Source organism: Penicillium argentinense (genome assembly GCF_028826775.1).
Source record: "Penicillium argentinense strain IBT 30761 chromosome Unknown utg000010l_segment0_segment0, whole genome shotgun sequence".
Lineage (NCBI taxonomy): Eukaryota > Fungi > Ascomycota > Eurotiomycetes > Eurotiales > Aspergillaceae > Penicillium > Penicillium argentinense.
This window is the reverse complement of record NW_026622669.1, coordinates 530,365-557,439: the sequence shown is the minus strand read 5'-3', so window position 1 is coordinate 557,439 and position 27,075 is coordinate 530,365. Positions and strand designations below refer to the sequence as shown.

The 27,075-nt window shown below is 52.0% G+C and overlaps 9 protein-coding genes across 9 annotated transcripts; 3 read left to right on the top strand and 6 right to left on the bottom strand.

The window, feature by feature from the left end:
- Window positions 1-1,382: 1,382 nt before the first annotated feature.
- Window positions 1,383-2,528, bottom strand: N7532_009910 (DSD1 family PLP-dependent enzyme; the record flags this gene model as incomplete). Its single annotated transcript, XM_056622401.1, has 1 exon — window positions 1,383-2,528. The coding sequence occupies one exon, from the start codon at window positions 2,526-2,528 to the stop codon at window positions 1,383-1,385; it is 1,146 nt and encodes a 381-aa protein (XP_056469817.1).
- A 672-nt stretch (window positions 2,529-3,200) lies between these two features.
- On the bottom strand, window positions 3,201-4,946 carry N7532_009909 (uncharacterized protein; the record flags this gene model as incomplete). Its single annotated transcript, XM_056622400.1, has 2 exons — window positions 3,201-4,389; window positions 4,441-4,946. 2 exons carry the CDS (start codon window positions 4,944-4,946, stop codon window positions 3,201-3,203), a joined length of 1,695 nt encoding a protein of 564 aa, XP_056469816.1.
- Window positions 4,947-6,277: 1,331 nt separating this feature from the next.
- On the bottom strand, window positions 6,278-8,467 carry N7532_009908 (RNA exonuclease; the record flags this gene model as incomplete). The annotated part of the gene is made up of 1 exon (XM_056622399.1): window positions 6,278-8,467. One exon carries the CDS (start codon window positions 8,465-8,467, stop codon window positions 6,278-6,280), a length of 2,190 nt encoding a protein of 729 aa, XP_056469815.1.
- A 4,039-nt stretch (window positions 8,468-12,506) lies between these two features.
- N7532_009907 (uncharacterized protein) lies at window positions 12,507-13,302 on the bottom strand (the record flags this gene model as incomplete). Its single annotated transcript, XM_056622398.1, has 2 exons — window positions 12,507-12,664; window positions 12,720-13,302. The coding sequence occupies 2 exons, from the start codon at window positions 13,300-13,302 to the stop codon at window positions 12,507-12,509; spliced, it is 741 nt and encodes a 246-aa protein (XP_056469814.1).
- A 510-nt stretch (window positions 13,303-13,812) lies between these two features.
- On the top strand, window positions 13,813-14,719 carry N7532_009906 (PICOT family protein; the record flags this gene model as incomplete). Its single annotated transcript, XM_056622397.1, has 2 exons — window positions 13,813-14,595; window positions 14,651-14,719. 2 exons carry the CDS (start codon window positions 13,813-13,815, stop codon window positions 14,717-14,719), a joined length of 852 nt encoding a protein of 283 aa, XP_056469813.1.
- Window positions 14,720-15,035: 316 nt separating this feature from the next.
- On the bottom strand, window positions 15,036-16,607 carry N7532_009905 (putative Gamma-butyrobetaine hydroxylase subfamily; the record flags this gene model as incomplete). The annotated part of the gene is made up of 1 exon (XM_056622396.1): window positions 15,036-16,607. One exon carries the CDS (start codon window positions 16,605-16,607, stop codon window positions 15,036-15,038), a length of 1,572 nt encoding a protein of 523 aa, XP_056469812.1.
- A 544-nt stretch (window positions 16,608-17,151) lies between these two features.
- On the top strand, window positions 17,152-18,199 carry N7532_009904 (thiamine transporter TPC1; the record flags this gene model as incomplete). The annotated part of the gene is made up of 2 exons (XM_056622395.1): window positions 17,152-17,391; window positions 17,480-18,199. 2 exons carry the CDS (start codon window positions 17,152-17,154, stop codon window positions 18,197-18,199), a joined length of 960 nt encoding a protein of 319 aa, XP_056469811.1.
- Window positions 18,200-18,507: 308 nt separating this feature from the next.
- Window positions 18,508-20,406, bottom strand: N7532_009903 (tubulin alpha chain; the record flags this gene model as incomplete). Its single annotated transcript, XM_056622394.1, has 7 exons — window positions 18,508-18,974; window positions 19,033-19,536; window positions 19,603-19,674; window positions 19,743-19,830; window positions 19,908-20,061; window positions 20,138-20,196; window positions 20,392-20,406. The coding sequence occupies 7 exons, from the start codon at window positions 20,404-20,406 to the stop codon at window positions 18,508-18,510; spliced, it is 1,359 nt and encodes a 452-aa protein (XP_056469810.1).
- A 1,138-nt stretch (window positions 20,407-21,544) lies between these two features.
- On the top strand, window positions 21,545-26,547 carry N7532_009902 (uncharacterized protein; the record flags this gene model as incomplete). Its single annotated transcript, XM_056622393.1, has 14 exons — window positions 21,545-21,751; window positions 21,805-22,342; window positions 22,397-22,903; window positions 22,954-23,187; window positions 23,244-23,714; window positions 23,775-23,962; window positions 24,023-24,524; window positions 24,577-24,700; window positions 24,752-24,823; window positions 24,887-24,937; window positions 24,989-25,053; window positions 25,105-25,726; window positions 25,785-26,264; window positions 26,328-26,547. 14 exons carry the CDS (start codon window positions 21,545-21,547, stop codon window positions 26,545-26,547), a joined length of 4,281 nt encoding a protein of 1,426 aa, XP_056469809.1.
- Between the last annotated feature and the right edge of the window lie 528 nt (window positions 26,548-27,075).

The following is a 27,075-nucleotide window of genomic DNA, read 5'->3' as shown; positions in this document are numbered from 1 at the left end:
TCGTGGCGTGATACCGGTCGACCATGGAGCCCATGATGATACAGCCGAAGACTGAGGCAAGGTTGAATAGCATGACGGTTAATGTCGCTTGAATGCTACTTGCGCCGAGGCTGCGGGCGTAGGAGGGAAGGTAGATCGTAGGAAGGAAGTACCCCATCGCCTCGAGGATGTTGCCCGTCTCATAGATCACGAACGTCGAGTTCAACAAGAAGCGGAAATCCAATGGGCGAGAGCGTGAATTTCGGGAGATTGGAAGTCGTGGACGGACGAAGTAGAGGAGTGGGCCTCCCATGACCAGCAGGACAATGGACCAGGCGCGAAGCGCCGTCTGATGGCCGAAGGTATTCAGAAGCCACTGCAGCACAATCGGAAGAATGACTCCGGACAAACCGGTTCCAGCCTATTCACATATCAGTATTTATTTCTTATCACTGGGAGATAAGATGGCTATGGGGACTTGTTGGCGACTTACCCACATGATGCCAAATGCGAGCCCTTTTCTTTGCACGAACCAGTCGTCCATGAAAACAATGGTGGGTGCGTACGCCAGGCTTGCGCCAATACCATAAGCCACACCTTGAGAAACAACAAGATGCGCAGTACTGGTCGCGAAGGAGCTCAGCGCCAGAGCAAGGCACATAATAAGGAAGCCCAGCGGGGCGGCCCACAGCTTGAGACGGGGAACTGCCTGGAGCAGGATAAAGGCGACTGGGAGCAACATATAGGAGATACCCTATCAACTGTCAATACGGCATAGACAACGGAATGCTGGTTTTTCGAACTCACCATGGCGCAAGTGCCGACGACGGCAATGTCGCCAGAGCTTCTGAAAGGCTCATGAGTACTGTAGTAATCCTGGAAGATTCCATAGGAGAATGTGAATCCTGCGAACGAACAGTAAGCAAAGAGTACTATGAGTACCTTTATCAAGACAAGTCAGGTCAGAATTACCCCAGATCAAAGCTTCGATCATGAAGCACGCCGCAAGGAAACCCCACGCCCCACGGCCTCGGTCCACTGGAGGTAGATTGGCTTCCTGTAGATCAGCCGTGCTATTCCGCGAGGAGACTTCGAAGTCCTCCATTGTGTTCACAGAGCTCGTAGGTTTCGACTACACTATGTCGAAGCTATCAAGCACAGTGAATCATTTTTCAGACGAACTGATCGCTTTAAGCGCGACAATAGACTTTTCTCCGCCCTGCGCTTGACACGCGGTGGAGACCGGAGCCGAGCCGACCCACAGCGCTTGCAACCATGCGATCTTACAATGTATAGGCAGGAGATGGAGGAAATTATACGCTAGCAATTTATGGTAATTGCCAAAATAGCATCTCCTAGTCTATATCTTTTTTCATTCAATTAAAATGCCCAAAACAACAGCTCTAGTATGTATGCATATATAAAAATGGTCCACGATCTCTGATTATTGCACCTTGCCCCCGGGAGTCAACGGGCCAAATCTCTTGAATCACCCCGTTACGATGGGCATAGTAGAAGTCGTGCAGGTTGACAGTCGGGTCAATGTGGCTGGGAAGCATCTCGACACGATCGCCAACCTTCAGGGCCGGGGAGCCCTCCTCCCACATCAATGAACCGTGCTCATCACCCAGCACGCCATACTCGTATCTTGAGTCCTTGCACTCTGCCAGACCGCTATCAGTCGTCAAGGACTTGAGGCCTGTGTCAATGGTGACGGCCCGGGGGCCCTGTTGACTGATCACAGTCGATAGCAGGACAAGACTATGCGAGAAGAACGAGCCGACGGCGTTGCGGTAATCGACGTCCATGAAGATAAACGAACCTGGCTGCAGCTCGGTCACACCTGGCACGCTGGCGCAGAATTCAGCAGTACCAGTGCCACCGGTGGTGACGACCTCGATGGGGAAGCCGGCCTGACGGAAGGCCTCCGCGGTGCCCACCAAGGTAGACATCGACTCCAGGCATTGCTTCTTGCGGTCCTCGTAATCATGCAAGTGCTGTAAATGGCCCTCATATCCTTGCACACCGATCAGCTTCAGATGCTTCAATCCACCGACATGTCGTGCTAGGGCGAGAGCCGGCTCGCCGGGCTTGACGCCGGTGCGGTGAAGACCGACGTCCAGGTCAATGAGGGTTGTAATGGGTTTCTGGATGCCCGAGTTCGCCAGGGCGTCATTAATTGCCGATGCTCCGACCTCGCTGTCCACGACGATCCGGATCTTCGGGTGCTTGCGATACAGCTCAACCAACCGCTGCACCTTGACGGGGCCCACGATCTCGCAAGTGATGAGAAGATCGTCGAAGCCTGCCGCGGCAATGGCCTCGGCCTCGCTGATCTTGGCCACGCAGCCTCCCTTTGCACCGGCCTTGGCGAGCTTGTTGGCGAGAATGGCGCTCTTGGTGGTCTTCAGGTGGGGACGGATGTTGAGGCCGGTGGGCAGGAGCTTGTTCATCAGCTTCTGGATGTTCGCCTCCATGAGATCGAGATCCACGATCATGGAGGGCGTGTCGAGGTCCTCCACGCGGTCGCCGACTTTGGGGAAGTACATCTTGGCTAGAGGGATGCGCGCAAAGGTGTCGCAGCTGGAAACTGGAGCAGATCGAGAGGTCGAAAAGGCGGGGGAGCTGACAATTTATGGAAGGCTGCCACGCCGCAAGGGGCACCGTGACATGCCGATCGCCTCCAACTACCCAGGGGGGTACCTGCTTGTCAACAGTAGAGAATCCCGTCGTCCAGGCGAGCAGCACACTGCCGAATGCTACCCCAGCGCGGAGTGGCATCCACCGTAACCGCAGAAGGACCCCGTCAACCCCCGCGCTAGTTGACGTCGGACTCGGTCCGACCAAACACGGGCTCTCTGCCCCCACACATTATCCACCCGGTAGTCAGAACCCCGAGGGAAACTCGGCCAGCATCGTCGGCGGAATGGATGAGATCGTCTGTACGTATTTAGCGTTGGATTGGGAAAGTTTCGATCTATGGTGATGCCGCCTGAGGTCGCTACGCCGATACTATTAACATACACTACCTCAGGGTAGTATATACTTAAGTAAATAACAACCACTAGGTAGGAGCCCCTCGAAATCAATTGAGCTGGTAGATAAGGAGACTGCGGGGAATGCTCAGATGATAAATACGACTGATAATACGTTCAATTGTCTCAACGGGAACGATTGATTTCCAAACACTATAAAGAAGCGTCTAGCGACATGACATCGGTCTAAAACTGCCGCTTCTCTCGCCGGCTGCGTAGAAATCCAAACATCTGTGCAATCTCCGTCCAAAATCCAGGGGCATACTCCATAAAGCTAGCCTCATATGCATCAATGACAGGTCGATCCCACACAAGATCCGCCTCGTGCGCCTTGATGAACTTGGTCCGCTTGAGAAGCTTCCAGCCGAAGAACAGCACCGGTGCGAGAAGGACCATTGTGTAATACGTGAAGAAATCGCTGACAGTCCATTTGCCCGGCAAGAAGGTCGTGTAGCCGTATGTGCAGACCACCATCGTCATCCAGACCAGACCGATCCATGCCGAATATGGCTGGAAGTAGCCAAAGTACGGCAGCGTCCGGCGGTCAATGTTCTGCGCCCGCAAGGCGCGGTAGAAGAAAATGTAGGTGATGCAGATGATGATGTAGTCAATGACCTGGGCCGCAGTGATGATGTTTGTAAGCCAAGTCAGCACCTTGGCTGAGCTGCTGGACACATTCAGGAACGCCAAGAAGGGAAAGACGATGACAATGCAGAGGCAGTAGATTGGAACACCCTTCTTGGTGCACTTACGCAGAATCTTAGGAGCTTGGCCCTGTAGAGACAGACCGTAGAGACTGCGGGTGCCGTAATAGGTGTACGCGTTGCCAGCGGAGAAGATACTAGTCACGAGCAAGGCATTGGTAATATGCGGGAGCACCGTGATGCCCAGGTTGTTCATGGCAATCACATATGGCGACGCCGCGGCGGTACCAGAGCCACCGGATGAACCAGAGAGAATATCGAGGAGAGTCTTGTCGTTGTAGGGGATAACGATTCCCACACAGAGGGCACTTCCAATGAAGAAGAAGGCGAATCGCGCATAGGTCGTCTTGAAGGCAGTCTTGAGGTACCTTCGGGGCAATTTGGTTTCTCCAGCTACCATAGACATGTACTCGGGGCCGACAATGGTAAACGAGGCACTCCAAACGGCACCAAGAAATCCTTCGAATCGGCCCAGGGGACCAGTTGTGATGTATTCCGCGAATGAGCCCGGGTTATTCCAGTATCGAAAACCATAGGCGTCGTGTTTGGGGTTTCCACCGACCATAGTGATGAAGGTGAAGAGGAACACGATGAGAATGAGGATAACTTTGCCTGTGGCGAGCCAGAACTCTGCTTCTCCGTACCACTTCACAGTGAACGCATTGAGAATACTTGAACCTGTTAGCAGCCAGTGTGGCATCGCACGCAAAGAAACAACTTACAAATAGATGACAATACAAGCAGCCACAACTGCCTCCACCGGGATGTCATCCCGCCAGAACGTCAACACGAGATTGAGAGCCGATATCTCAAATGGAATCAATAGTACCTCGTAGAGAAAGAAGTTCCAACCAGCCCAGAAACCAAACGACTCATCCACCCACTTGCCAGCCATGCGAATGAAAGCACCACTAACGGGCATGAAGACCGCCATCTCGGCCATGCAGTTGTTAACTAGCCCCATCATACACGAGTAGATTGTGTATGCAAGGAACAAACTGCCAGGCCCACCTTTCGTCAAGCCCGATGTGATACTTACAAAGGTAGCTGTTCCAATTGATCCACCGATAGCAATCAACTGGATCTGCCGATTGCCCAAGTGCCGTTTCAACTGATCATTGTTGTCGATGACCGTCGCAACCTGATCCTCGTCACTGTCGACCACAGGCTCCGCGGATCCTTTCTCTGGTAATCCCATCTCGATCTTCTTGCTCTCGTAAATCGCCATCGGGAAAAGTCTATGGAGGCGTGGAGATTCAAACTAATCCCAAGCCAACGCGCACATCTGTAGAAACACAACTGGGCGCCCGCCAGTATTTAAATACTATGTCGCCGCCCATAATCAGCAGCCGGTCCTTTTGAGAGCATCCAGCCCGGATCGATGACCCGCGTGCGAGTTCTCCAACCATCACCACCGGCTTCCTATTCGCTTCAACTGAATCCTCACCCGCCCCAGGCTGGATTTGGGAAAGTTAGGACCGGCCTTGTACCAATCAGTCTCGATTCCCCGCAACTTTGTGTGGACATCTTCTTATCGTGCTGTCAGGCTAGAGAGCCTGTCAAACAGAGTCGTCGGGTCCGAGCCTCAGTCTAGCCCCTGTGGTGCTTTTCCCTGGCGTAGGCAAATTGCGCCGACGCTAATGCGCAGCGAGATAAAGAGTTTCCACTCCCGTGGGACGTCCCGAGGCGTGTTTTTAGCTTCAGGAAGGGTTTTATTTCCTGTTGCAGGGTAAGTATCAAACCATAGTGATAAGATAGTTTGTTTCTGGTCCCAGCCACTGCGGAAAAGCGGAGACTGCATTCGATGTCGACTTCGAGGGATTCAATGCCGGCAAGTTCAGCCAACCCCCTCCCTCTCCCCTGGCTCAGTTCACTCTTATCGCCACCACCATCAGTGGCCGCTCGGACAATGCTCGGGCATGGGGCCAAAATCGGCGAGGGTAAGACGTTGAAAGAGCGCTAGGCCTCGTTTGTGAAGGGCAAGGCGGTTTGGGTTGCCAGCTGAACACCTTGAGGACGGCCCGGATACGAGGCGCTCGGGTCACGGAGTGGCAATCACGGGATACAGGCCGTAGTACCCTATCACCTCACAGTGCGTTTATTTCTGAGTTTACAAAGATCGGGTGGTAATCCGAAGTAATCAGCATTCGATAGACTTGATGGATATTTGGCTGTGATATATACTGGCTCAACCTAGTCAGCTAACGCTTAGGGCTGCGCTAGCACTGTACACCGTATCACCAACGACTCGGAGGGACGGAACACGCATGATATGAAATGTTCATTAGTACCTGTTTGGCAACGTACCGGATGCTTATTGTCTATTACCTACCAATTTGTGGTAGCACCTTCTTTCGACGATCAAGCCACTCGGCTTTCGAAGCCGTTGCAATCTTGAAGATGTCTCAGACCTCACATCCATCCATGGACCAACTAGGTGAACATACTACAATTCAGTGTTGTACGAAACCAAGGGAAGAACTTTTCTGGTATGGCATGTTTGAGTCATATTCATGTACCAGACTGCTGCCCGACTTTCGTAAAGTTACATGAAGTGTTCTATTTGACGCACATAAAGCCGCAGCCCTCACGAGCTTGCTCGCATGCCTTCTTCAAGGCTTGTTCCTCAGTATCAGTCCACTTGATAGTCAATTCGTCCCACGGCTTCTGTGAGCCAAATTCCTCGCGATACGCCCGATGCATTGCTTGCAGGCGACCCACCTCACGGGGGTCACCCGTTCCAGAGTAAACGATGAATATGGTGCAAGGTGGAAGTGACTCGTAGATACGGGCAATGTCGGAGGCGGTTCGGGAGACCGCGTCCGCCAGAGCATTGTCCGTCGGGGGTGCCGTCGTGCCATCCGGACTGGTCGTGGATGGCGTTCCCTCTGGCAGGGGAGGAAGGGCGGTAGATTGGTTGGCATTGTCAGGGTCGGGGGCTCGATTACACCAGCCACGGAAGTGTTCGAGGTTCCGAAGGCGGGCCCAGGTGAAATCTACACCACCCCCGGGGATAGAGCTGTTGGTCGAATCTCCATTCACAGCTGCGGAGACACCCTTGACAACCTCATCGTCGTCACGGCACCCAATTGAGACAGTCGCTTGTGATCCGAAGCCTCGCTCGGGATTACCCCAATCAACAACCGCACCGGTGCGGTACTCACCGGACGTGGCATCCCTGCCTGGGCGAATGGAACGTCCCAGACGGCGGAAAATACTCTCATTAGATGCGTCGCTAGTGCCCCATTGTACACCTTTTTCGCACTTGAGCTTCACCAACTCAAGCACAGCTCGAGCATCCTCGACCGAATCGTGACCAGACTGCCCTTTCTGAATTTCCTTTGAGGTGTACTTTTGAGTCAACCATTTCAAACCGCACTTCAAGGGTGGACCACGGGGATGAGGGTAGATAATGGAGGTGTCGACGATGAAAGGATGTGTGAGTTTGAGAGCTATGAGATCGGAATTCAGAGAATGGCCGATGAGGATAGATCGAGGCGTCAAGATAGTGAGAAGGCGCTGTTGGATATCATCGAGTGTGGTGGTCACCGGATCCAGCATCTCTTTAGTGATGCCAGAGTATTGCGTGAGGTAGTCTGTCACGGGTCGAGAAGGTTTAACGAGCTCATCGAGCACGACTTCGCCGTCCCATCCAACCATACTGATGCGTGCCAGCTCAGACTGGCCGCCCTCGGTCAAGCACATCTCGCAATCCAGAGACAAGACCTTGCGTCCGGCTGTCACGCTGCCCTGCTCGATCTCTGCGTCAGGTACGACGCCCGCTTCTAAAGTAGACACGTTTGTATCAACCCAACCATCTTCGGCGGTTCGGTTATGACGTTTGCGCGACTCGGCCTCAGCAGCCCTCTCTGCCTCTGAACTCAGGAGAGCCGGATGCAAAGGATATTCGCTATCTCGTAGGTCGACTAGCGAAGCGATGAATTCCGTAATTGGGGTTCGCTTGAACTGTATGCTTTTGTCGAAGTTCGCTGACCTAGCGCCCTTGCGGCTATTACTGTCCTTGTCCTTGGACTTGGGAAGCGGTGACATCAAAATAGCTTGCAAGGGCGAGTGCACTTTGTTGTATTTGTTGTCACCGGGGGCCTTGACCGGCCAGATGTGTGGAAAGATGTTGCTCAGCGGACGAAGAGATTCGGGAACGGCGTCTGATGAAAGGGGTCGAGGAGCGTAGCGGTTGGACCGGTCTGCAAGAGGGAGTCCGAGTTTCCATCGTTCGAAGTCTTGGTTTTTTCTTTCTTCGGGAGTATCGTTTGCTTCCTCTGGCTTGCTGGGGGACTCCTTCTCTGCACTGTCGCTGTTGGGGTCGATGGACACCAACGGGATGGACCCATCAAACATGCCGAGCTCCAATCCTGGGACCATGAGAATAGTGACCTTGCGCACGTTTCTGGAGTGCTTGAGTGAGATCCACTGCGGCGCGACCCCGTCCGAGAAGCAGTACAGTAGCAGGCCTTGGATATCAGCAATGCGAACTGAATTCTGCAGTTTCCCTTCGGCATAGGTCAATGTTGGGTACTTGATCCTATCATGTTCACCGTCAATCCGCTTCTTTTTCTTCTTCTTCTCGCTCGTCATATCGCCGGAGCCGTTGGTGGCAGCGTCGTTGGACTCGGGAGAGACACTTTCGCCTCGTACGCGTGAGAGGATTCCGGCCACACCGACTCCGCCCGGTCGCACCTCCCCGATTGGGTCGTCGTCCTCATCGCGCTTTCTCTTGATCTGTCCCATGACGGCAGACTGCACCAGAGAAACGAATACTGACGCACGCCTTAGCCCCAGTATCTTCCTGCGGCATGGAAATTATCCAAATGCAACGAACGGGCCCACGCTCACGTGCAGATAAGCTGATAATTCCAGTGACTGCTTGAGGAAGGTAAAAGCCAAGTCAGATGACCTCAAGCTTCGTCGAAATCACGTGATCGGATGATTATTGTTAGGGAGATGTGTGTTGTTATTGGTCATCTAAGCTAGAATGGAGTATATGACCCCCTGATGGTGGTCACGTGGCTCCCGGACTATAGTTGATCCACGCCGGAGGAAGATCCTCGGATGCAGCACGCTGGCACTCCCACTCATCCGAGATCTCTACCGAAGGCGTCAGAAACGACTAGGGTCCTCCCACTAGATCACGGGTGAGTCAAAAGAAAGACAAAATAGCTATATACAGACAGTCCTGGGGGAAAACCTCCATGCAAAACCCTGTGGGACAAAACCATGGAGGAAACCAGGCCAGTTCGGATACATAGATCCCAATTCCATCATATCGCTTCCATTCCCATTCCCTTGACATGACGCTGATGCAATTCCTTAGGCAGGGCCTTTGTCAGGATATCTGCAGTCATATCTGCCGTACGAACGTATTCGAGTCGAATAAGGCCATTAGCAATAGCCTCGCGAATAACATGGAAACGGATGTCGATATGTTTCGATCGTGGAGAGGGTGAATTGCTAGGTCGATTTGCAGTTGCAATAGCACCTTGATTGTCGCAATAAATGATGTTGGAGGGCATTGAATGTTCTGCATACTGAGGCAGAATCAAAAGGATGAGTTTACGAAGCCAAATGACTTCAAATGATGCAGTTGCTAATCCAACATATTCAGCATCATGAGTCGAGCTTGTGACTAGGGATTGCTGTTTCGATTTCCAGGCTATCGGGCCACCGTTCAGAAGGAATATAAAGCCGGAAGTCGAGCGTCGATTGTTGAGATCTGCAGCGAAATCGGAATCGCTATAGCCATATAGGATTGGTTCGGTGGAAGATGGTTTGCTGAAGACGATGCCTAGGTCCTGGGTGCCAGCCAGGTACCGAAGCAATCGTTTAAGTGCTGCTGCATGCTTTACACCCGGTTTCTGCACGAATTTTGATAGGCGTGAAAGTGCGAATGCAAGATCAGGTCTTGTACAGATCATTAAATATATCAGCGCTCCCACTGCAGCGCGATATTCTGATGAATCTGCTTCACTTAAACGGTCTGCATCAGTTGCTTCAACAAGTGGATGCTTGGGGTCTAGGGGAGTTGCAACAGGGTTGCTGGGTGCATTAAAGCGTTCAAGGATTCGCTTGATGTATGCTTTCTGATGCAAAATGGCTTTGCCATCTCGATAGTCAATATGGATGCCTAGAAACAGCCTGGGTGTTCCCATATCCCGAGTGTTGAATTCATTGCAGCATTCCTGGACGAATTCCTCAATAGCTTCCTGATCACCAGTTAGCAAAAGGTCGTCAACAAAGAGGAGAAGTATCATGAATTTGTTTTCGTGGCTGCGAATGAATATTGTTGGCTCAGCATCACACTGATAGAAGCCTGCTTTTGATAGGAATGCGGTCATCCTATCCCACCAAATGCGCGGTGCCTGTTTGAGTCCATACAGTGACCGGCGGAGCTTCAGAATATATCTGGTTGGATCTAAATCCATGCCTTCTGGTATCCCCATGTAGACTTCAGAGTCTATGCTGCCATTAAGAAAGGCAGTGATAATATCGAGATTGCGTAAGGACCAGCCATTGAACACAGCGATCGCCACCAGGAGTCGGAATGCAGCTAAAGAGGCAGTTGGGGCATAGGTCTCCATGAAATCAATTCCAAAGCGTTGGAGAAAGCCCTTGATCACCAAACGTGCCTTATAGCGCGTACTTCCATCAGGACTCAATTTACGCTTGAATACCCACTTGCCAGGGATCGGCTTGCACCCATTAGGCATTTGACTGATCTCTTGAACTATCCAAGTTCCATTTTCTTCATGAGATTTCAGTTCTTCTTGTACTGCTGGTGGCCACCTAATCGGATCCTGGAGCAAGGCATCCGAATAGGAGAGAGGATCTCCATTGTGGTCTGTTTGGACTGTCCTCTCTGCTGCTTGCCTGGGTGGGTAGGAGAGCGACTCCATACCTTGCACGATCAAAGCGGCTTCCACAAGCTCCCTAGTAGTATCGTACTCGTGGATTTTGGCGCAGGTGCCGAATACAACTCCTCGCTGGTTGTAGACGGTCTGGCTGTCCGTGAGGAGTGCCAGGGACGGGGGAACGTCCGATTCATCTGCTAGTTCCATAGGATCCGCAGGCTTCGCAGGATCGTTTGGGTTCACAGGAGCTGCGGGTGGGTGCAGCCAGAAGGGGTTCATCGAGGAAGGTGGTATGCCTGATACTGCGGGAAGCACTCCCGATACTGACTGACCAAGTACAGTATCGACCGCGGAACCAGGCGGATTTCGTTTATGTGCAATCGATGGTTTGAAACCAGCTGGGCGTTTAAGCCATGGACCTGGAAAGAGGTCCTCATCGAACTTGAGTTCGGAATGGTTGCTTGTTTGCAACGTGTAGAGATCAAGACATTTGTAAATAGAACTTGAGTCTTGTACATAGCCTACCATCATGGCTGGCCTGCAGCGAGGATCAGAACTCGAGCTGCGATGCTCCTTTCGAAGGTGTATCCAGACTAGACATCCCCAGGGCTTCATGGAAGCGAGCGATGGCTGCTTGCTGTACAGTAGAAGGTGTGGGGAGATATTACCTAGAGTAGAAGATGGAAGGAGATTAGATAGGAATACCGAAGTTGCAAGGGACTCAGCTTGTAGTCGGTAGTCATCTAGAACACCAGCTCCAGCTCTCATGGAGCGTTCCATGTTCTTGATTGTCTGGACTCTTCGTTCGAGTACACCATTCTGTTGCTTGACACCAGAGGTAGAAAGCTGATGAAGAATTCCAAATCTGCGGTTTATCTCGCTGACCATGCTGTTTGAGAATTCACCAGTACCACCATCAGTCCGCCATGACCTGATGATAGTATCAAATTGGGTCAGGATCATGTTTATGAAGCCTTGAAGAAGAGGTGCAATGGCTGAAACATTCTTGCTTGAGGCAAAGAAGCACCATGCAAAACGCGTGAAGTCATCAACAAGAAGCAACATATATTTGGATCCACCAAAGGAGATGCCATCCAGAGGAACAAGGTCAGAATGGACTCGGTCAAATGGCTTGCTGCAACGTTCAAGCACAGGAGGGTGAGGATTTGCCTTCATTTTACCCTGGAGGCATGCAGTACAGGTGGGAAGCTTGCGTGGTACAGATAGCTTCATCATAGCTCCCACTGAGCGGAGATTTCGGTGGCCTAGTCGATTGTGCCAGGATCGAAGTGTGCTGTATTCTCTTGCACGGAGGGCTCGTGGGCTGTTCAATAGAGATGCAGGATTCACATGCGTTCGATAAAGATCTCCACGTTTGGAGTCGGCGAGCTGGAACCATGCAGAGTCATGACTCTGTCGAATATAGACTTTGCCATTTTCAATGAGAGTTGAATAGCCAGCTCGGTCAAGAAGCTGCAGGGATAGCAGATTCTCAGCCAGCTTTGGTACGAACCAGACATTCAGGACAAGGAGATGAGGACCAATCTGTAGAAGTTGGGTCCCAGATCCTTCTGCGTGGATCTTTGTATTATCTCCAAGGTAGATCTCCTTAGGGTCAAGAAAGTGTTTGTAGTCCTTGAGGTCTGATTTGCTGTTCGAAAAGTGCTGAGTGGCTCCAGAGTCAAGGATCCAGCTGAGATAATCCTTCTGCTGGGTTTCACTGTTGACATAGGAAGCTCTCGCGAGGAGGAGGTGTGTCGGATAGTTGTAGGGATTTGATTCGGAGCCTTGAGGCTGTGAATAGGCAATATTCGCCTGTGAAGGTTGCGGAGGTGCAGGCGAAGATTGAGGTGGATACTGTGGGATATTCGGCTGCTGGACTAGATAGGCACGGCTGCCATCTAATCTTGCAGCTCCAGTATCTAGTTGTTGTTGACGAATTCGACAGTCACGTTCAAAATGGCCTTCTCGTTTGCACCAGTTGCAGATGATACGCTTGTTTCGAGAGGTTCGGTTTGATCGACCACGGCGGTTTGATACTCCTGAGCGGCCTTGGTCACGGAGATGCTGAGCGCTTGATCTGCGGTTTGGTCGACGACCTCGAGCTACTAGAGCTTGGCCAGAGGTGTTGTCACCTGCAGAGGAGGTGTCTTTGATATTGGCAAGCAGGTAGGTAACAGTTTCGATAAAGGGTAGGTTCAGTTGCTTGGCTGCTTGGCCTTCTGTCTTGTAGCAATCGGGAAGTCGATTCACAAGGATATGGACTGCTATATCTCGATGTATCTTGTAGGGGGTGTTTTCGAGAGATAGAAAGACATTGCGGAATCGGCTTGTATAGGTAGAAATGGTGTCTTTTGGTTCCCATTTGATGCTCTGGAACGATTCGTATTGGGCGAGCAATGGTAGAGTTGTTCCTCGATCACAGCCAGCCTTGAGCGAAGACCAGAGGTCTCTAGGATTTGTATGGCCAACAAGGAGCTTTCGACATTCAGGAGCAACATGCTGGCGTAGCTTTGCAAGGTTCTCAGTCAACGTTTTAGCGATATCTCGATTGACATTGGAGGTAGGAGGTGGCACGGTTGCTGTAGAGGATGGATCGATGTATTGCCAGAGGTCAAAGAGGATCAGATGGTCTCTCCAGAATTCGCTCCAGTCAACCCAATTCGAATAGTCAAGGATTGGGAGCTTTTCACCGGATGAGGGAGAGGCAGCTGACATTCTTGAAGGCACAGCGATCATAGAACAGCTCCGTATAGCTCAAATTGAAGAGAAAAGGGTCTCATAACCTGTTAGGGAGATGTGTGTTGTTATTGGTCATCTAAGCTAGAATGGAGTATATGACCCCCTGATGGTGGTCACGTGGCTCCCGGACTATAGTTGATCCACGCCGGAGGAAGATCCTCGGATGCAGCACGCTGGCAATTATACATCAAGGACCGAGTCACGTGTGTCACAATCGGATAAGCGATACATTCGCGTGACCGCTGACAGTACGCCATCTGATAACGCAGCGATCGCCGGAAATTTCACCCTCGTCACGCCATCCTCCTTCCTATACAATCCTTCTGCAGCCCTCAAGGTCTCGAGGTCCATCGATCGGGTGAATTGTCCCACCAAAACACCCACCACACCGCCGCACCTGGTCGCCCTACCTCTCCCATTCCCCCGTCCTTGCGACTCTAGTCTTTCCCGCCAAACTCCCCCCTCCGCACCCGGCTCAACGCAACGATGTCGGCGCTCACCGAAATCCCCACCGAGGCCGCTTTCGCAGAGCACATCACCTCTCTGCCGCGTGAAACACTCGCCGTTTTATACTTTTACGCTTCATGGGCTGCACCTTGCACACAGATGCGCAATGTCCTCAGCGCCCTCGCCTCGCAGTACCCCGCCACAACCCCGCCGACCGTCTCGTTTGTCAGCATCGACGCGGAGCAACTGCCTGATATCTCGGAGGAGTACGATGTGTCTGCCGTTCCATTCGTTGTCTGCCTGAAGAATGGCGAGATTCTCGAGTCCATTAGTGGCAGTGACGCCATCAAGGTCCGCGACGCTATCGAGCGTCATGTCGGCGGAGGTGTCCCCACTGACGGCGTACACCGCGCTCATATTCCTCCCCCGCTGTCCGCTGTTCTGCGTGAGAATGGCCCCGCGACTGCGACTCAGGCGCCTGTTGCTACGCCAGATGGTTCTGTCGGCCCTGCTGCCAATGCCGTCCCCGTCTCGGCGGACCCTGCTCTCACACCCGAGCAGACGAAGGAGGCTCTCTTCGCGCGCCTCGGTGAACTTGTTAAGGCCGCGCCGGTTATGTTGTTCATGAAGGGTACCCCCAGCTCCCCGCAGTGTGGTTTTAGTCGGCAGCTGGTGGGAATTCTGCGTGAACGCAGTATCAAGTACGGATTTTTCAACATTCTTGCCGATGAAGACGTGCGCCAGGGTCTGAAGGAGTTTGCCGAATGGCCAACTTTTCCGCAATTGTGGGTTGCTGGCGAGTTGGTCGGTGGATTGGATATCGTGAGTATACACCCATCCTCTGTGACGAAGAGCATTTGCTTACATTCTATTACAGGTCCGTGAGGAAATCAATGCCGATCCCGACTTCCTGGCCGATTTCTCTGTCAGCAAGCCCGCGGCTTAGACTGGTTCCTGCATGATACCCTATAACTGCCTGGACTGGATATTTTTCCTCTACCGTGATGATATACGTTTTTCCTTGATATGAAAAAGACATTTAGTTCGAGACTTTGTAATTCTTCATGTCAGACATTCAAGATAGAGATTTGAGTGAACGAGCCCGCTTATCTATTGGTATGCAGCCATTCCCACAGCGAATCTAGTTCCCTCAATGTATAACGGACTATATGCAATGGCCAATCCTGAGCTATTCCTGGCTTTACCGAGCTGGTTTGGCTGCTCATTCCCCTTTATGTCTGAACCGAGCGAAATAACCGCGACTATTGAGTCTCGCCAGCTTGTTCTTGGGGTCCCTCAGTCTTGTTTTGGCGGACATACTCCTCCCGTCTCGCATTGTGAAGCTCCTTCCTTTCGTTTGCAAACCGCTCTTCCAAAGCTCTCCCAGTCTTCGCTGGATCACTGCTCTTCCATTCATTCGGAAAATTCTTCGCATTCGTGGCAAAGGTGGACAGCAATGCATCCTCATCCACATACGCACCAGCCAGCCATCGGGATCCCTCCGCCGTATTAAAGTGGTTTCGCGCATGGACTATTCGCCGGTTGGCGAAGATGACACATTCACCGGGGTTTAGCTTCAGCTGGTAAACGGATTTCGAGCTCTCGAGTAAACGAGTGAAAGTAGCCATCGCGTTCTTCCACCGCTTGAAATTGGCATGGTTGTTGTTGCCCGAGCGGTCGAGTTTGGGAATCGGGCCCTGGAATGGAGGGGAGTAGTTGACATTACGAATCTCGCGTGTCAATTCGTCCACTTCGAACAGCGGTCGGGTATTGCTGTACATATGGTCATCATGCATGTATTCGAACCCAATCAAACGAGTACTCAAAATTTTAAACTCGGCTGGGAACTGCTGCTTCATGATTTTGGCAGCGCGAAATGCGTCTGCGAAGAGCGACTCGCCACCCTCGCAAGAATTCTCCAGACAGTGGAGTAGTTGGTAGCCAGGAGGCTCGTTCATGTACAGCAGGTCCATGTGGAATCCGAGGAACTGGTTTGTGTAGGCGACGTTCTTGGCCTCCGGAACTGTACGTACGTCCCAGGTCTCTCCATAAAACGAATTCCGTAGCGGGCCCATGCGCTCGGCAATCTTCTTCACGAGGTCGCGAGACTTGGGGATGTCTTTGACGAAGATTAGTCCCAGGCGTTGGAGATTTCGCATTGACTCTGCAAATTTCGCGTCGTTACCCATATAGTCTTCGAACGACACCCAGTGTACCATCTCCATCATTTTCGCGTTGTCCCACAAGTATGGTTTGGTGGCACGAGAAGTGTTATCGTGGGTGTTGTAAGGCCCGGTGACGAGCTTATGGATCTCATAGCGCGAGACGTGGTCCTCTCCATAATCGAGGATATCATTGGCCCATTTGATTTCCAACGACACACCGTCCCATTTCACACCTCGCGGGTAGATATTCGCCGGGATATCGCCAGTTCGGAACGATCGCTGTTTTGAATGCGGGTCAACGCATCGAGGGCATCGACAGAGGTCACGCAAATAGTGATATTGGAATTCGGCGAACGAATGCGCTGGCGAACGCAAACTGATCTTTTCCGGCTTGAGTATCGCCTTTGCCGGCTTCAGTACTTCCAGCGTGGACAATTCCTCCGGTCCGGAGCCCGCAAAGGGGTGACGGAGTGTCTTGGTAAATACCGCAGTACCATCGGGACCAAGCAGATGTTGTTTCTCAGTCGCATCAAGTCGTGACACTTGGTTGAGCAGCTGTGACATGTGCGATTGTGTTGCGGGCGCTCCCTCGGAGTTGAGCCGTCTGGCCGAGGAGGTAAAGGTACGCGGGACAGGGCCAGCCAGTCCCCGCGCGACCTGGCGCAGCATTACTGGAGGAAGGGGACGCATTGCAGAAGGGAATTGAAGCTCACGAACACACAGGAAAGAGGGGAAAAGAAGGCTGTGGAGGGGCAGACAACATGTGATGTGCTCCAAGCTCGACCCCAGACTCCGGTAACGCGGTGACGTTACCCGTTTCGTTCGGGGCCGAGGTTCCTTCGATGCTTGCAGATCCCCTTCAAATACAAAACAAAGTCCTGTAGGGTGGCTGCACTTCGTATTTTATGACACCTTCCTTTTACCCGGAGTCAGCCCTAAGATGAACTTAAGGACCCGACTAGAGAAGACATTTCACCCATCCTCAACCCAGCTTCATTAACCATCTTTCCACTCGCATACGCATTCCACGGCAACAGCTGTTACTAATCCCGCTGAGATTGTTAATTAACTAATCAGGAACAATGCTGGCCTCAGGCACCAGCCCGCATTCCCGATTTACGTAAGGCCGCGACGTTCATTCCATTCGCCCCCGGAAAAGGACAAAAAAATAAACAGACCTCAACATGGATTCCTCTTCCTAAATCTATCAGAAATGTCGGCCGGGGGCGAACATCTCAAAGATGAGGGCACTAGGCGACAGACGATCATGGCTGGCGGGACCGCTGGGTTGATCTCGCGCTTTTGCATTGCGCCGCTTGACGTCGTCAAGATCCGCCTGCAGCTGCAGATCCATTCGCTGTCTGACCCGATGTCGCATCAAACTGTTGTCGGGCCGGTGTACAAGGGGACTCTGTCCACGATGCGATCGATTGTGCGGCAAGAGGGCATCATGGTATGTGTTTGTGGAGAGAGCCTGGAGAGTCCAGGTCGGAGAGCTCGCTTTCCGTCGGATCATTACTGACAGCTACATTCAATGCTAGGGTCTATGGAAAGGCAATGTCCCCGCGGAAATGATGTATGTCTGTTATGGCGCCCTCCAATTCACCGCATACCGAACAACAACGCAAACCCTGGCGCAACTGGGTCCATACCGACTCCCGCAGTCCGCCGAGTCCTTCGTCTCCGGCGCTGTCGCCGGTGGAATCGCCACCACTGCCACATACCCTCTCGATCTCCTTCGTACACGTTTTGCTGCACAAGGGACAGAACGTGTCTACGGGTCGCTCATGTCATCTGTCGTGGAAATCACGCGTCACGAAGGGCCGGCGGGTTTCTTCCGAGGCTGCTCGGCGGCCGTGGCGCAGATAGTCCCTTACATGGGTCTGTTTTTCACAGCCTATGAAAGTCTGCGGCCGACTTTAGCGCAGTGGGAGTCTTTGCCATTTGGCACGGGCGATGCTGCTGCAGGTGTTATTGCCAGTGTCCTTGCGAAGACGGGCGTTTTCCCGCTAGATCTCGTGCGCAAGCGGTTACAAGTGCAAGGCCCGACACGCACGCGCTATGTGCATCGTAATATTCCCGAGTATAATGGTGTGGTCCGGTCGATCACGATGATCTTGCGTACGCAGGGCGTGCGGGGCTTGTATCGTGGGTTGACGGTCAGCTTGTTCAAGGCGGCACCGGCCAGCGCGGTGACGATGTGGACATATGAGCGAGCTTTGAAGCTTATACAGGAGATGGAAATGGCGACTCTTGATTGATTTGCATTACTTCATATACGGGCATATAAATCGGCGTTTCAAGGAGGTTTACTGGGTTGCTTTGATAAAATATTACCCTATAAGAAGGTACTAGGTCATCGGCCCGGTTTAGAGAAAATAAATGGTCAACAGTTTGAATACCAAACGAAATAGTGCAGACTGTCGTCACACACGAGGAAGGGAAGAAACGCTGGGGGGCTCTAACGTAAAACAGGGGTCGCAGAAGGGACGAGGCGTACTATATCCAGACAGAACGAAGTGTCGCGGTGATATGTGCGAGAATTTGATATAAACCCTCAGTGACTCGTTTAATACTCGAGTTCCTCCTCTTCCTCCTCGAGCGAGTCGCCGGCGACCTCCTCATAGTCCTTCTCCAGAGCAGCGAGATCCTCACGAGCCTCGGAGAACTCTCCCTCCTCCATACCCTCACCAACGTACCAGTGGACGAAGGCACGCTTGGAGTACATGAGGTCGAATTTGTGGTCCAGACGGCTCCAGGCCTCGGCAATGGCAGTGGTGTTGGACAGCATGCTGACAGCGCGGTCAACGGGGGCCATCTCACTGGCGGGGACCTGGGCGGGTTTCTGGTAGTTGATACCGATCTTGAAACCGGTAGGGCACCACTCAACCAGGTTGAAGGAGGCCTTGGCCTTGACGTTGGCGACGGCTTTGTGGCACTCCTGGGGCACAACGTCACCGCGGTACAGCAGAGCAACGGCCATGTACTTGCCATTACGAGGGTCGCAGACCACCATCTGGTTGTTGGGCTCGAAACCTGGAATGTATTAGCGTCTGCGGTAAGACTTGAAGTACAGAAAGGAGCGTTGACTTACACTGGAAGGTGAGATCCTGGACCTTGAAGCTCTCGTGGGCGCTGCGGTTGCTGCCGACAACAGGGGCATACGAGATCAGAGGGTAGTGGATACGAGGGAAGGGCACCAGGTTGGTCTGGAACTCATTCAGATCGACGTTCAGAGCACCGTCGAAGCGCAGACTGGAGGTGATAGAGCTGACGACCTGGGCGATTAGACGGTTGAGGTGGTCGAAGCTAGGACGGGGGATATCGAGGTTGCGACGGCAGATATCGTAGACGGCCTCATTGTCGACGAGGAAAGTGCAGTCGGAGTTCTCAATGGTGCTGTGGGTGGACAGAACAGCGTTGTAGGGCTCCACGACGGCGGTCGACACGCGAGGCGAAGGGTAAACGCAGAACTCGAGCTTGGGCTTCTTGCCATACTCGGCAGACAGCTGCTCCAACAGAAGAGCACCGAAGCCAGAGCCGGTACCACCGCCGAAGGAGTGGAAGACCAGGAAGCCCTGCAGGCAGGAGCAGTTGTCTATCACCAGTTAGTATTTGCGAGTCGCGGCCAAAGGGGTTCTGGGGGAAGGCAGTGCCTGCATACCAACGACACGGCGGATGCGGTCCATCACATCGTCAACCAGCTCCTTGCCGACAGTGTAGTGGCCACGAGCATCTGCATAGCATTAGCCTCTATTCACAATCCTTCGACGGTCGAAATTTCCAAGACGGGCTGGTCCATACAGTTGTTGGCGGCATCCTCCTTGCCGCTGATCAGCTGCTCGGGGTGGAAGAGACTCTTGTATGCACCGCTGCGGATCTCGTCGACGGGCTAGAAATCGAGTTAGCGATTGTATCTCAGCCATATCTCCTCCCGCAAATCTATCAATCTCTCGGGTATATCCGTACCGAAGGGTCAAGATCGGCGAAGATGGCGCGGGGGACGTATTTGCCGCCGCTGGTCTCGGTATAGAAGGTGTCGTAGGAGCCGCTGGAGGTGACCTCGTCGGCGCGGCTGGAGTCGTAGTGGCCATCCGGGGTCAGGCCGTGCTCGAGCTGGTAACTAGCAGTCGTCGCTTTGAATTAGCCTCTGTGCGTCCAGCAGATCCATATATCAACAAGCGGTGAAGAAAACCTACAGCTCCCAAGCGGCATTACCGAGCTGGATACCGGCCTGGCCGATGTGAAGGTGGCAGATCTAATGTGGTGACGCGTTAGCATGGACCTCCTGAAGGTCTGTTTTGATGCCATTGAGCCTGTGGAACCGACGCTGGACATCCATGGGCCTGGAGGTTCAGGGGAACCAGTGGGGGGTATGCGCCACAGCCAAAGAGGAATCGGGCAGGGCTGGGGCTGTGTGCGGGCAATTGACGAGAAAAAAAAACGAACATACCTCTCCTCGAACCATGGTGAATGTTGTGGGAGTGGAATAACAATCAGAGAAGAAAAGAAGTGTTGAGGGAGGAATAGCCAAGTGGGGCGATGACCGCGGCCCCTGAAGTGCTGCTCGTTCCTGCCTCCAAACTGGCGGTCACCGTGCGGGGTTTCCTCCTGGGACGGTTGAATGTGTGAAGAAAGGTTGCAAGATGCGATATCGATGAACGGGCTTCTTGTGACCTTGGTGCAAATATGAATCTACGAGCTTTGCAGCTACAGCCCTACTTCTAAGGGAGAGTGAGGGGTGAAATCACTGTTTGCTCTGCTCGCGTCGCCCCTATTGCCTAACGCCGAGGAATTTGATTTACAATTCCATTTTGGTGTCATAGTATGGGAAATCCGTCATTAAATACGATTTGGCTCCTCCTTAGATTTGCCATTGCAGAATTGGCAGAGCAAGATATAGACTGGTGAGTAGATCCCGGTCCACCGTGGATATATAACTAGGTTTGTGTTGACATGAGATTAATAAGCAAACCGGACAAACACTTCAAACAGGACAATTGTATGTGATGAAGGTCGTCACACTACTTCGGTCATGCCTGGTGCCATTTTTGGTGCCGAACACCCTGTCGACTATGGTATTGATAACCGTCAGGTTGATTGCTCAGTCACCTATTTCCAGCTGGTCCGCTACTTGGTCACCTACCCAGTCACCTACGTGATCAGTTGTCTGAATGGGATCGAGCCAGAGTAATTCTCCCCCATAGAGCAGAAAGCTCATTTTTCGACTAGCATAGCCGGGACACCCAAGCCGAAGAACTAGAAGATACTTTTGAAAGGTCAGGGAGGGGGCGTGTTCTGAGGCAGAAGGGGTGTAGATGCAAATGGATACTATGTATATTTCAATTTAATTAAGACCATCACACTCAACTGCTTCCCTTTCGGCCCGTCTGGCCATCTCTCGGGGTTACGTCCGTCTCGAGATAAGCATGCGGGGCCTAGCGCCGTCGGAGTTCGGACACGAGGCTCTCGGCTTGACCACCTACCTACACTACCTAGGTAAGGTACGGTACTGCCAAGTAGTAAGCACCAGGGGACATCAGCTGTTTTCCCCGGTCTGCTCTCACTGTTTGTCCCGTACGACTCGATCACTGTGTCACTCCATCATGGCCTGTCCGGTTGGCAGCGACAATACACTGGGGCCCCGGATTTCGGTCCCTTGTCGCCCCTTCGACTTTACTCTCCTCTTCGAGGATGGTTTCTTTATTCTCTTACCAGCATTCGTCTTCCTGCTGTGCGCGGTATTTCGACTTGCAGTTCTTCTGCGAGCACCGGTCAAAGTGACATCTCATCGTCTCGCGACCGCAAAGATCGTATGTACTTGGTGGAGGTACACTGTCGGAAGACCCAACTAACTAGCCTGCAGATCACTCTTTGTTTCTTGCTGGTCTTCCACGTCCTTTACTTGGCCTTCCAACTACAGGCATCAATACTCCACACCAAGGCTTCGCTGGGAGCTAACATACTGCAGCTGATCGCGATCGCTGTATCTACACTTCTGTCATGGCTCGAAGATCAGCGGTCCATCCGTCCGTCGGATTTGCTTATCATCTACTTCTTCTTCTCCGGCTTGCTCGCGCTACCGCGGCTGCGATCTCTCTGGCTGCTATCATCGCAATTTGACATCCACTCCCAGGCCACTCTATGGACAGTCGTCAGCATCGGGACAGTCGTCGTGCTTTGCCTGGAGTCGATCCACAAGACGCAGCATCTCCGCCTGTCCTACCGCCAGCCCAGCAAAGAGAGCACATCCAGCTTTTGGGTTCGCAGCTTCTTCATCTGGGTTCTCCCATTGTTCCGAAGCGGGTTTTCGACTGTGATTTCGCTCAAGGAACTCCCTGTCGTGGATCATGCTCTTCAAGGAATTCCAGCGGAGGAGAAGCTTCATCTTGCATGGAAGCGAGGTCAGGATACATTCTGTCTACAGTGTGAAGGCTCTTGGCTAACCCCCTCCTCAGGCAACTGCACTGGTAGCCATCGACTCCTGCAGGCAACATTCCGAGCATATTTCTGGCCCTTCATCAGCGCGGTTCTTCCTCAAATCTGCCTGACAGCGTTTACCTTCTGTCAACCATTCCTTATCTCTGCCACGATTAACTTCATCAGCGAGCCATCCACAAGCGAGAACCGCGTGCAGGGTCCTGCATTGGTAGGAGCGTACGTGCTAGTCTACATGGGAATGACAATATCCAAGGCAGTGTACTGGCGCCAGACGTTCCGCCTCGTCACCATGATTCGTGGCGGCTTGATTTCTCTGATCTATCGGCAAACAGCCAAACTCCCGGCCGAACAATTCAAAGGCAGTTCATCAATCACCCTGATATCGACTGATGTAGAGCGCTTGAGTTACAGACTACGGAATCTCCACGAGGCTTGGATGGGCCCTATACAAGTGGTAGTTGCGATTGTCCTCCTTGAACGGCAACTTGGAGTGGCTTGTCTCATTCCAGCTGCAATTTCGTTCAGTGTGTACCCTCCACCACCGTATGTATAACTACTGCTGACACAGTTGTAGTTGCAATCGCGGGCACGATCCCAGTTTCCACAAAGTCAAATACCGCTCAGAGGGGATGGATCGAGCGTGTTCAGGACCGACTGGCCGTTATCTCGAGCATGTTGCAGGACATGAAATCTGTGAAAATGCTGGGAATCAGCGAGAAGCTTTTTGACAGTATATCCGGCTTGCGAAAAAAGGAGCTTCAGGTGTCAGAACGCTTTCGAATCCTTATATTGTGGGAGTTAGCTCTCTGTATGTGATGACCAGCTCTCCACGAACGTCATGACGTTCTAACGAGGTCTCTGTAGCAAATCTTCCACTCACGCTCGCGCCTTTCGCGACATTTGTCATCTTCGCTATAATTGCCACAGCCACCGGGGGCGAGTCGCTTCTGTCTAACCGGATGTTTACTTCTTTATCGCTGATTTCGCTGATGACGTCTCCTTTGCTTACATTCACACAAGCAGTTCCGGGACTATGGCAGTCAGTGGGTTGTTTCGATCGTATTGAACAGTATTGCACCCAGACGTCATTTGAGGAGGAATCGGATTATGAGCCCGGAGAGGATGGAATTGAGATGAGCTCAAATTCCATGGATCATCTACCTCAAACTGGGGCTGTGGTTCTTCAGTTTCAAAAGGCGAGCCTCTCGTGGTCTGCCGATACTGACTCGATTCTCCATGATATCAATCTATCTTTCAAGAAAGGTGCAATCACTGCGATCATAGGTCCAGTTGGCAGCGGCAAGAGTACTCTATTGGAATGTGCTCTTGGCGAAGGTGTGTTGAAGCAAGGTTCGATAAGGCCATTCTGTTCAACTCTGGCCTACTGTCCACAAGCTCCGTGGATTATAAACAACACTATTCGAAACAACATCACGGGTCCTGAGGCTTACGATGAGAAATGGTATAACTTTGTCATTTGGGCTTGCTCTTTGGAAGACGATTTACGGAATATCCCCAGCGGTGATCTTTCAGGAACAGGGAGTTCGGGGATCACACTGAGTGGTGGCCAAAAACAACGCATTGTACGTGACGAGGCCTTCACCGAATATGTCTCGACCTCGTTGAACTGACACTACAATTAGTCTCTTGCACGTGCCGTCTACTCACGAGCGTCCGTCGTCATCCTCGATGATGTGTTTAGTGGACTCGATACCCGCGCTGTGGCAGCTATATCATCTCGACTCTTTGCAACAGATGGCCATTTCAAGCAGGCCGGAAGAACAGTGATCCTAGCTACTCACAACTACCGTCTCCTTCCGTATGTGGACGAGGTAGTAGCTCTGAACGACGGGCGAGTGTCACGAATCGGGACTTACGAGGAGCTCCGCACGACCTTGCCTGAAGACAGCCAGAGCGAAAACAATCAAGACCTCGAAGGCCCGACAGCAGCCAATCGCAATCCAACCAACTTGACAAATGTTTACGAGATACTGCAAACCTCCACGGAGGATTCTGATCCAGATATGGCACGGAGAGACGGGAAATGGTCTGTCTACGCGTTCTACTTTGAGTCAGCTGGCTGGTGGATCATGATCCTAGTTGCAGTCTGCGTTGGGATTTATGGGTTTTCGGACAAGTTTTCGAGTCAGCGTCCTCGGCCATCCTACATGTGTGTGCTCTACTTATTCTCGAATAGCGATTTGGCTCCAGCAATGGTCAAACGCCAACGATCTTCATCCCAATGAGCGAGTTGGATTTTATGTGGGTGTGTACACGGTCTTACTTACCATGTCACTCGTGGCGTTTATGATGGGAACTTGGCAAGTCCTTGATCAGCAATAGAGTTATTGCCATATCTGACATCGTTCCAGGTTCCTTTTCGTCAAGGCAATAAACAACACCGGTCTCGCCATGCATTCGCATTTGCTGAAATCCACTTTGGGGTATGCTTTTCAGGCCCATGGTCGTTATCCAATTCATACTCACTGCAAACTAACACCCCACAGTGCACCATTTAGCTTCTTCCAGAATGTGGATGCCGGGATGACCATCAATCGGTGAGTCGTGAAATGGTAGAGATATTGATTAGCCCAATTGACTCTGCCCAGCTTCAGCCAGGACTTGGAATTGATTGACCTGGACCTCCCTATTGAGCTGATCAATTCATCAGGCGGTATGATATCTCTATTTATTCCTTTCGAGGAAGCTACTTATCATGATTTAGCTTTCGCGAACTGCGCCGTAGAGCTCATAATCCTGTGTGTCATGGGCAAGTACCTCGCCATCACAGTTCCCGCACTAGGCATCATCCTCTTCTTTGTACAGAGCTACTACCTCAGAACTTCACGACAAGTGCGACTCCTAGATATCGAGGCCAAGTCACCCTTGATCACCCACTTCGTCGAAACCATGCAAGGCATCTCGGTCATTCGGGCCATGCGCTGGCAGGAACCATTCCAGGATCGTCTCAATGATCTTCTCAACCAATCGCAACAACCGTTCTACATGCTCTCTTGCATCCAGCAATGGCTCCAACTAGTACTTGACTGCATTGTCATGGCCCTTGCCGTGATCCTCGTCTCAATCGTCATCTCGCTGAAAGATCAATTCAGCCCAGGCGCAATCGGTGTCGCTCTCAATTTGATCCTGAGCTTCAACCAAGATCTGATGCATCTCATCAGGTCGTGGACGCAGCTGGAAACGTCTATTGGTGCTGTTTCTCGTATCCAGGACTTTGTCGAGAATACGGCGTCGGAGGACTTGCAAGAACGTCGTCCAGAGTCTGTTTTGCCCCAATGGCCTACACGAGGGGATGTCTCTTTTCAAGAGGTCACGGCTTCATACAAGTAAGGTGATCTTAGTTCACTCTTTGGAAGACCACATGGCTAACATGAACGCGAAAAGTGATCGATCTCCCCCGGTCCTTCACAACTTCTCCTTGGATATCCAAGCCGGCGAGAAGCTCGCAGTTTGCGGCCCGTCAGGCAGTGGGAAAACATCGTTGATCCTTGGATTACTGCAAATGATTGAATTACAAGAAGGACGCATGACAATTGATGGTGTAGATCTGTCTACTCTCCCATGTGATGCGGTCCGCTCGCGAATCAACGTCGTCCCCCAGGACCCGTTCTTTATGCCTGGCACACTTCGTTTCAATCTTGACCGTGGGTTAGAGCATTGTAATGTATCGGACGACCGCCTTATTCGAGCCCTTGAAGCAGTTGGCCTCTGGAAAAAGGTCAGCGGAAGCATGCCGAGTGGCCAAGAACTGGACCAGCAGTTATCAGTCTCCGACTGGTCGATGGGCGAGCGACAACTTCTAGCCCTAGCTCGAGCTCTGGTCATGGACAGTTCCATCCTTATTCTGGATGAAGCGAGTAGCAGGTAAGTTTCCTTCTTGCGGGATCAATCTCTGTTCACAGGCTATTGGACCTAACAATCTTGTAGCGTTGACTGGGAAACGGAGGCCACCATGCAGGCCATCATCGAGACGGAATTTGCCTCACAGACAGTGATTTCTGTAATCCATCGCCTTCGGTATATCGAGCGATTTGATCGGGTTGCTCTTTTGAAGAATGGTCAGCTTTTGGAATGTGATAGCCCGCAGGCCTTACTGAAGAGACCATCGGAGTTTCAGTCTTTTTATCGCGCCCGACAGGCTGAATGATGTGATGTGTCTTCGTGATCGGCCGAATCAATGAGTTATGGTAGTTTGGCTGGGGAGTTTGGGATCATCGCCATGTCTCAAAATCATGTGATAGAATTCAAAACAATGTCACAGGAGATTGATTGTTGGCCGCACCCCCTTATTTTGCGAGCAGAGGCAGCAGCATTCTAATCCTGCTCGACATTACATCAGTCAGGGGATAATACCATCAGTAGAAGGGAAATTTCATTGCTGGATCAAAGGATTTGTTCGAGTGTGGAGGTATGAGGATGGTTGTTGGTGCGAGCTGCAAACGAGCTGCAAACGCAGTCGTCTGGAGCGAAGTCTTGGCGTAAGTCAGCCGGGTGTGCTGTTCATGATTGCAAAGTAAATTTACTTCAAGTGAAGCGTAGTCATCTTATTCCCAAACCTCGGCATCTGTCACAATAGAAAATCCCTTCGTTCATGGGCATCGGCGACTGCGGGAGCAAATGAGGCATTTGTGCGGATTCCGCTAAAAAGAACGCCGCCGGCACTTTCCACCTCGTT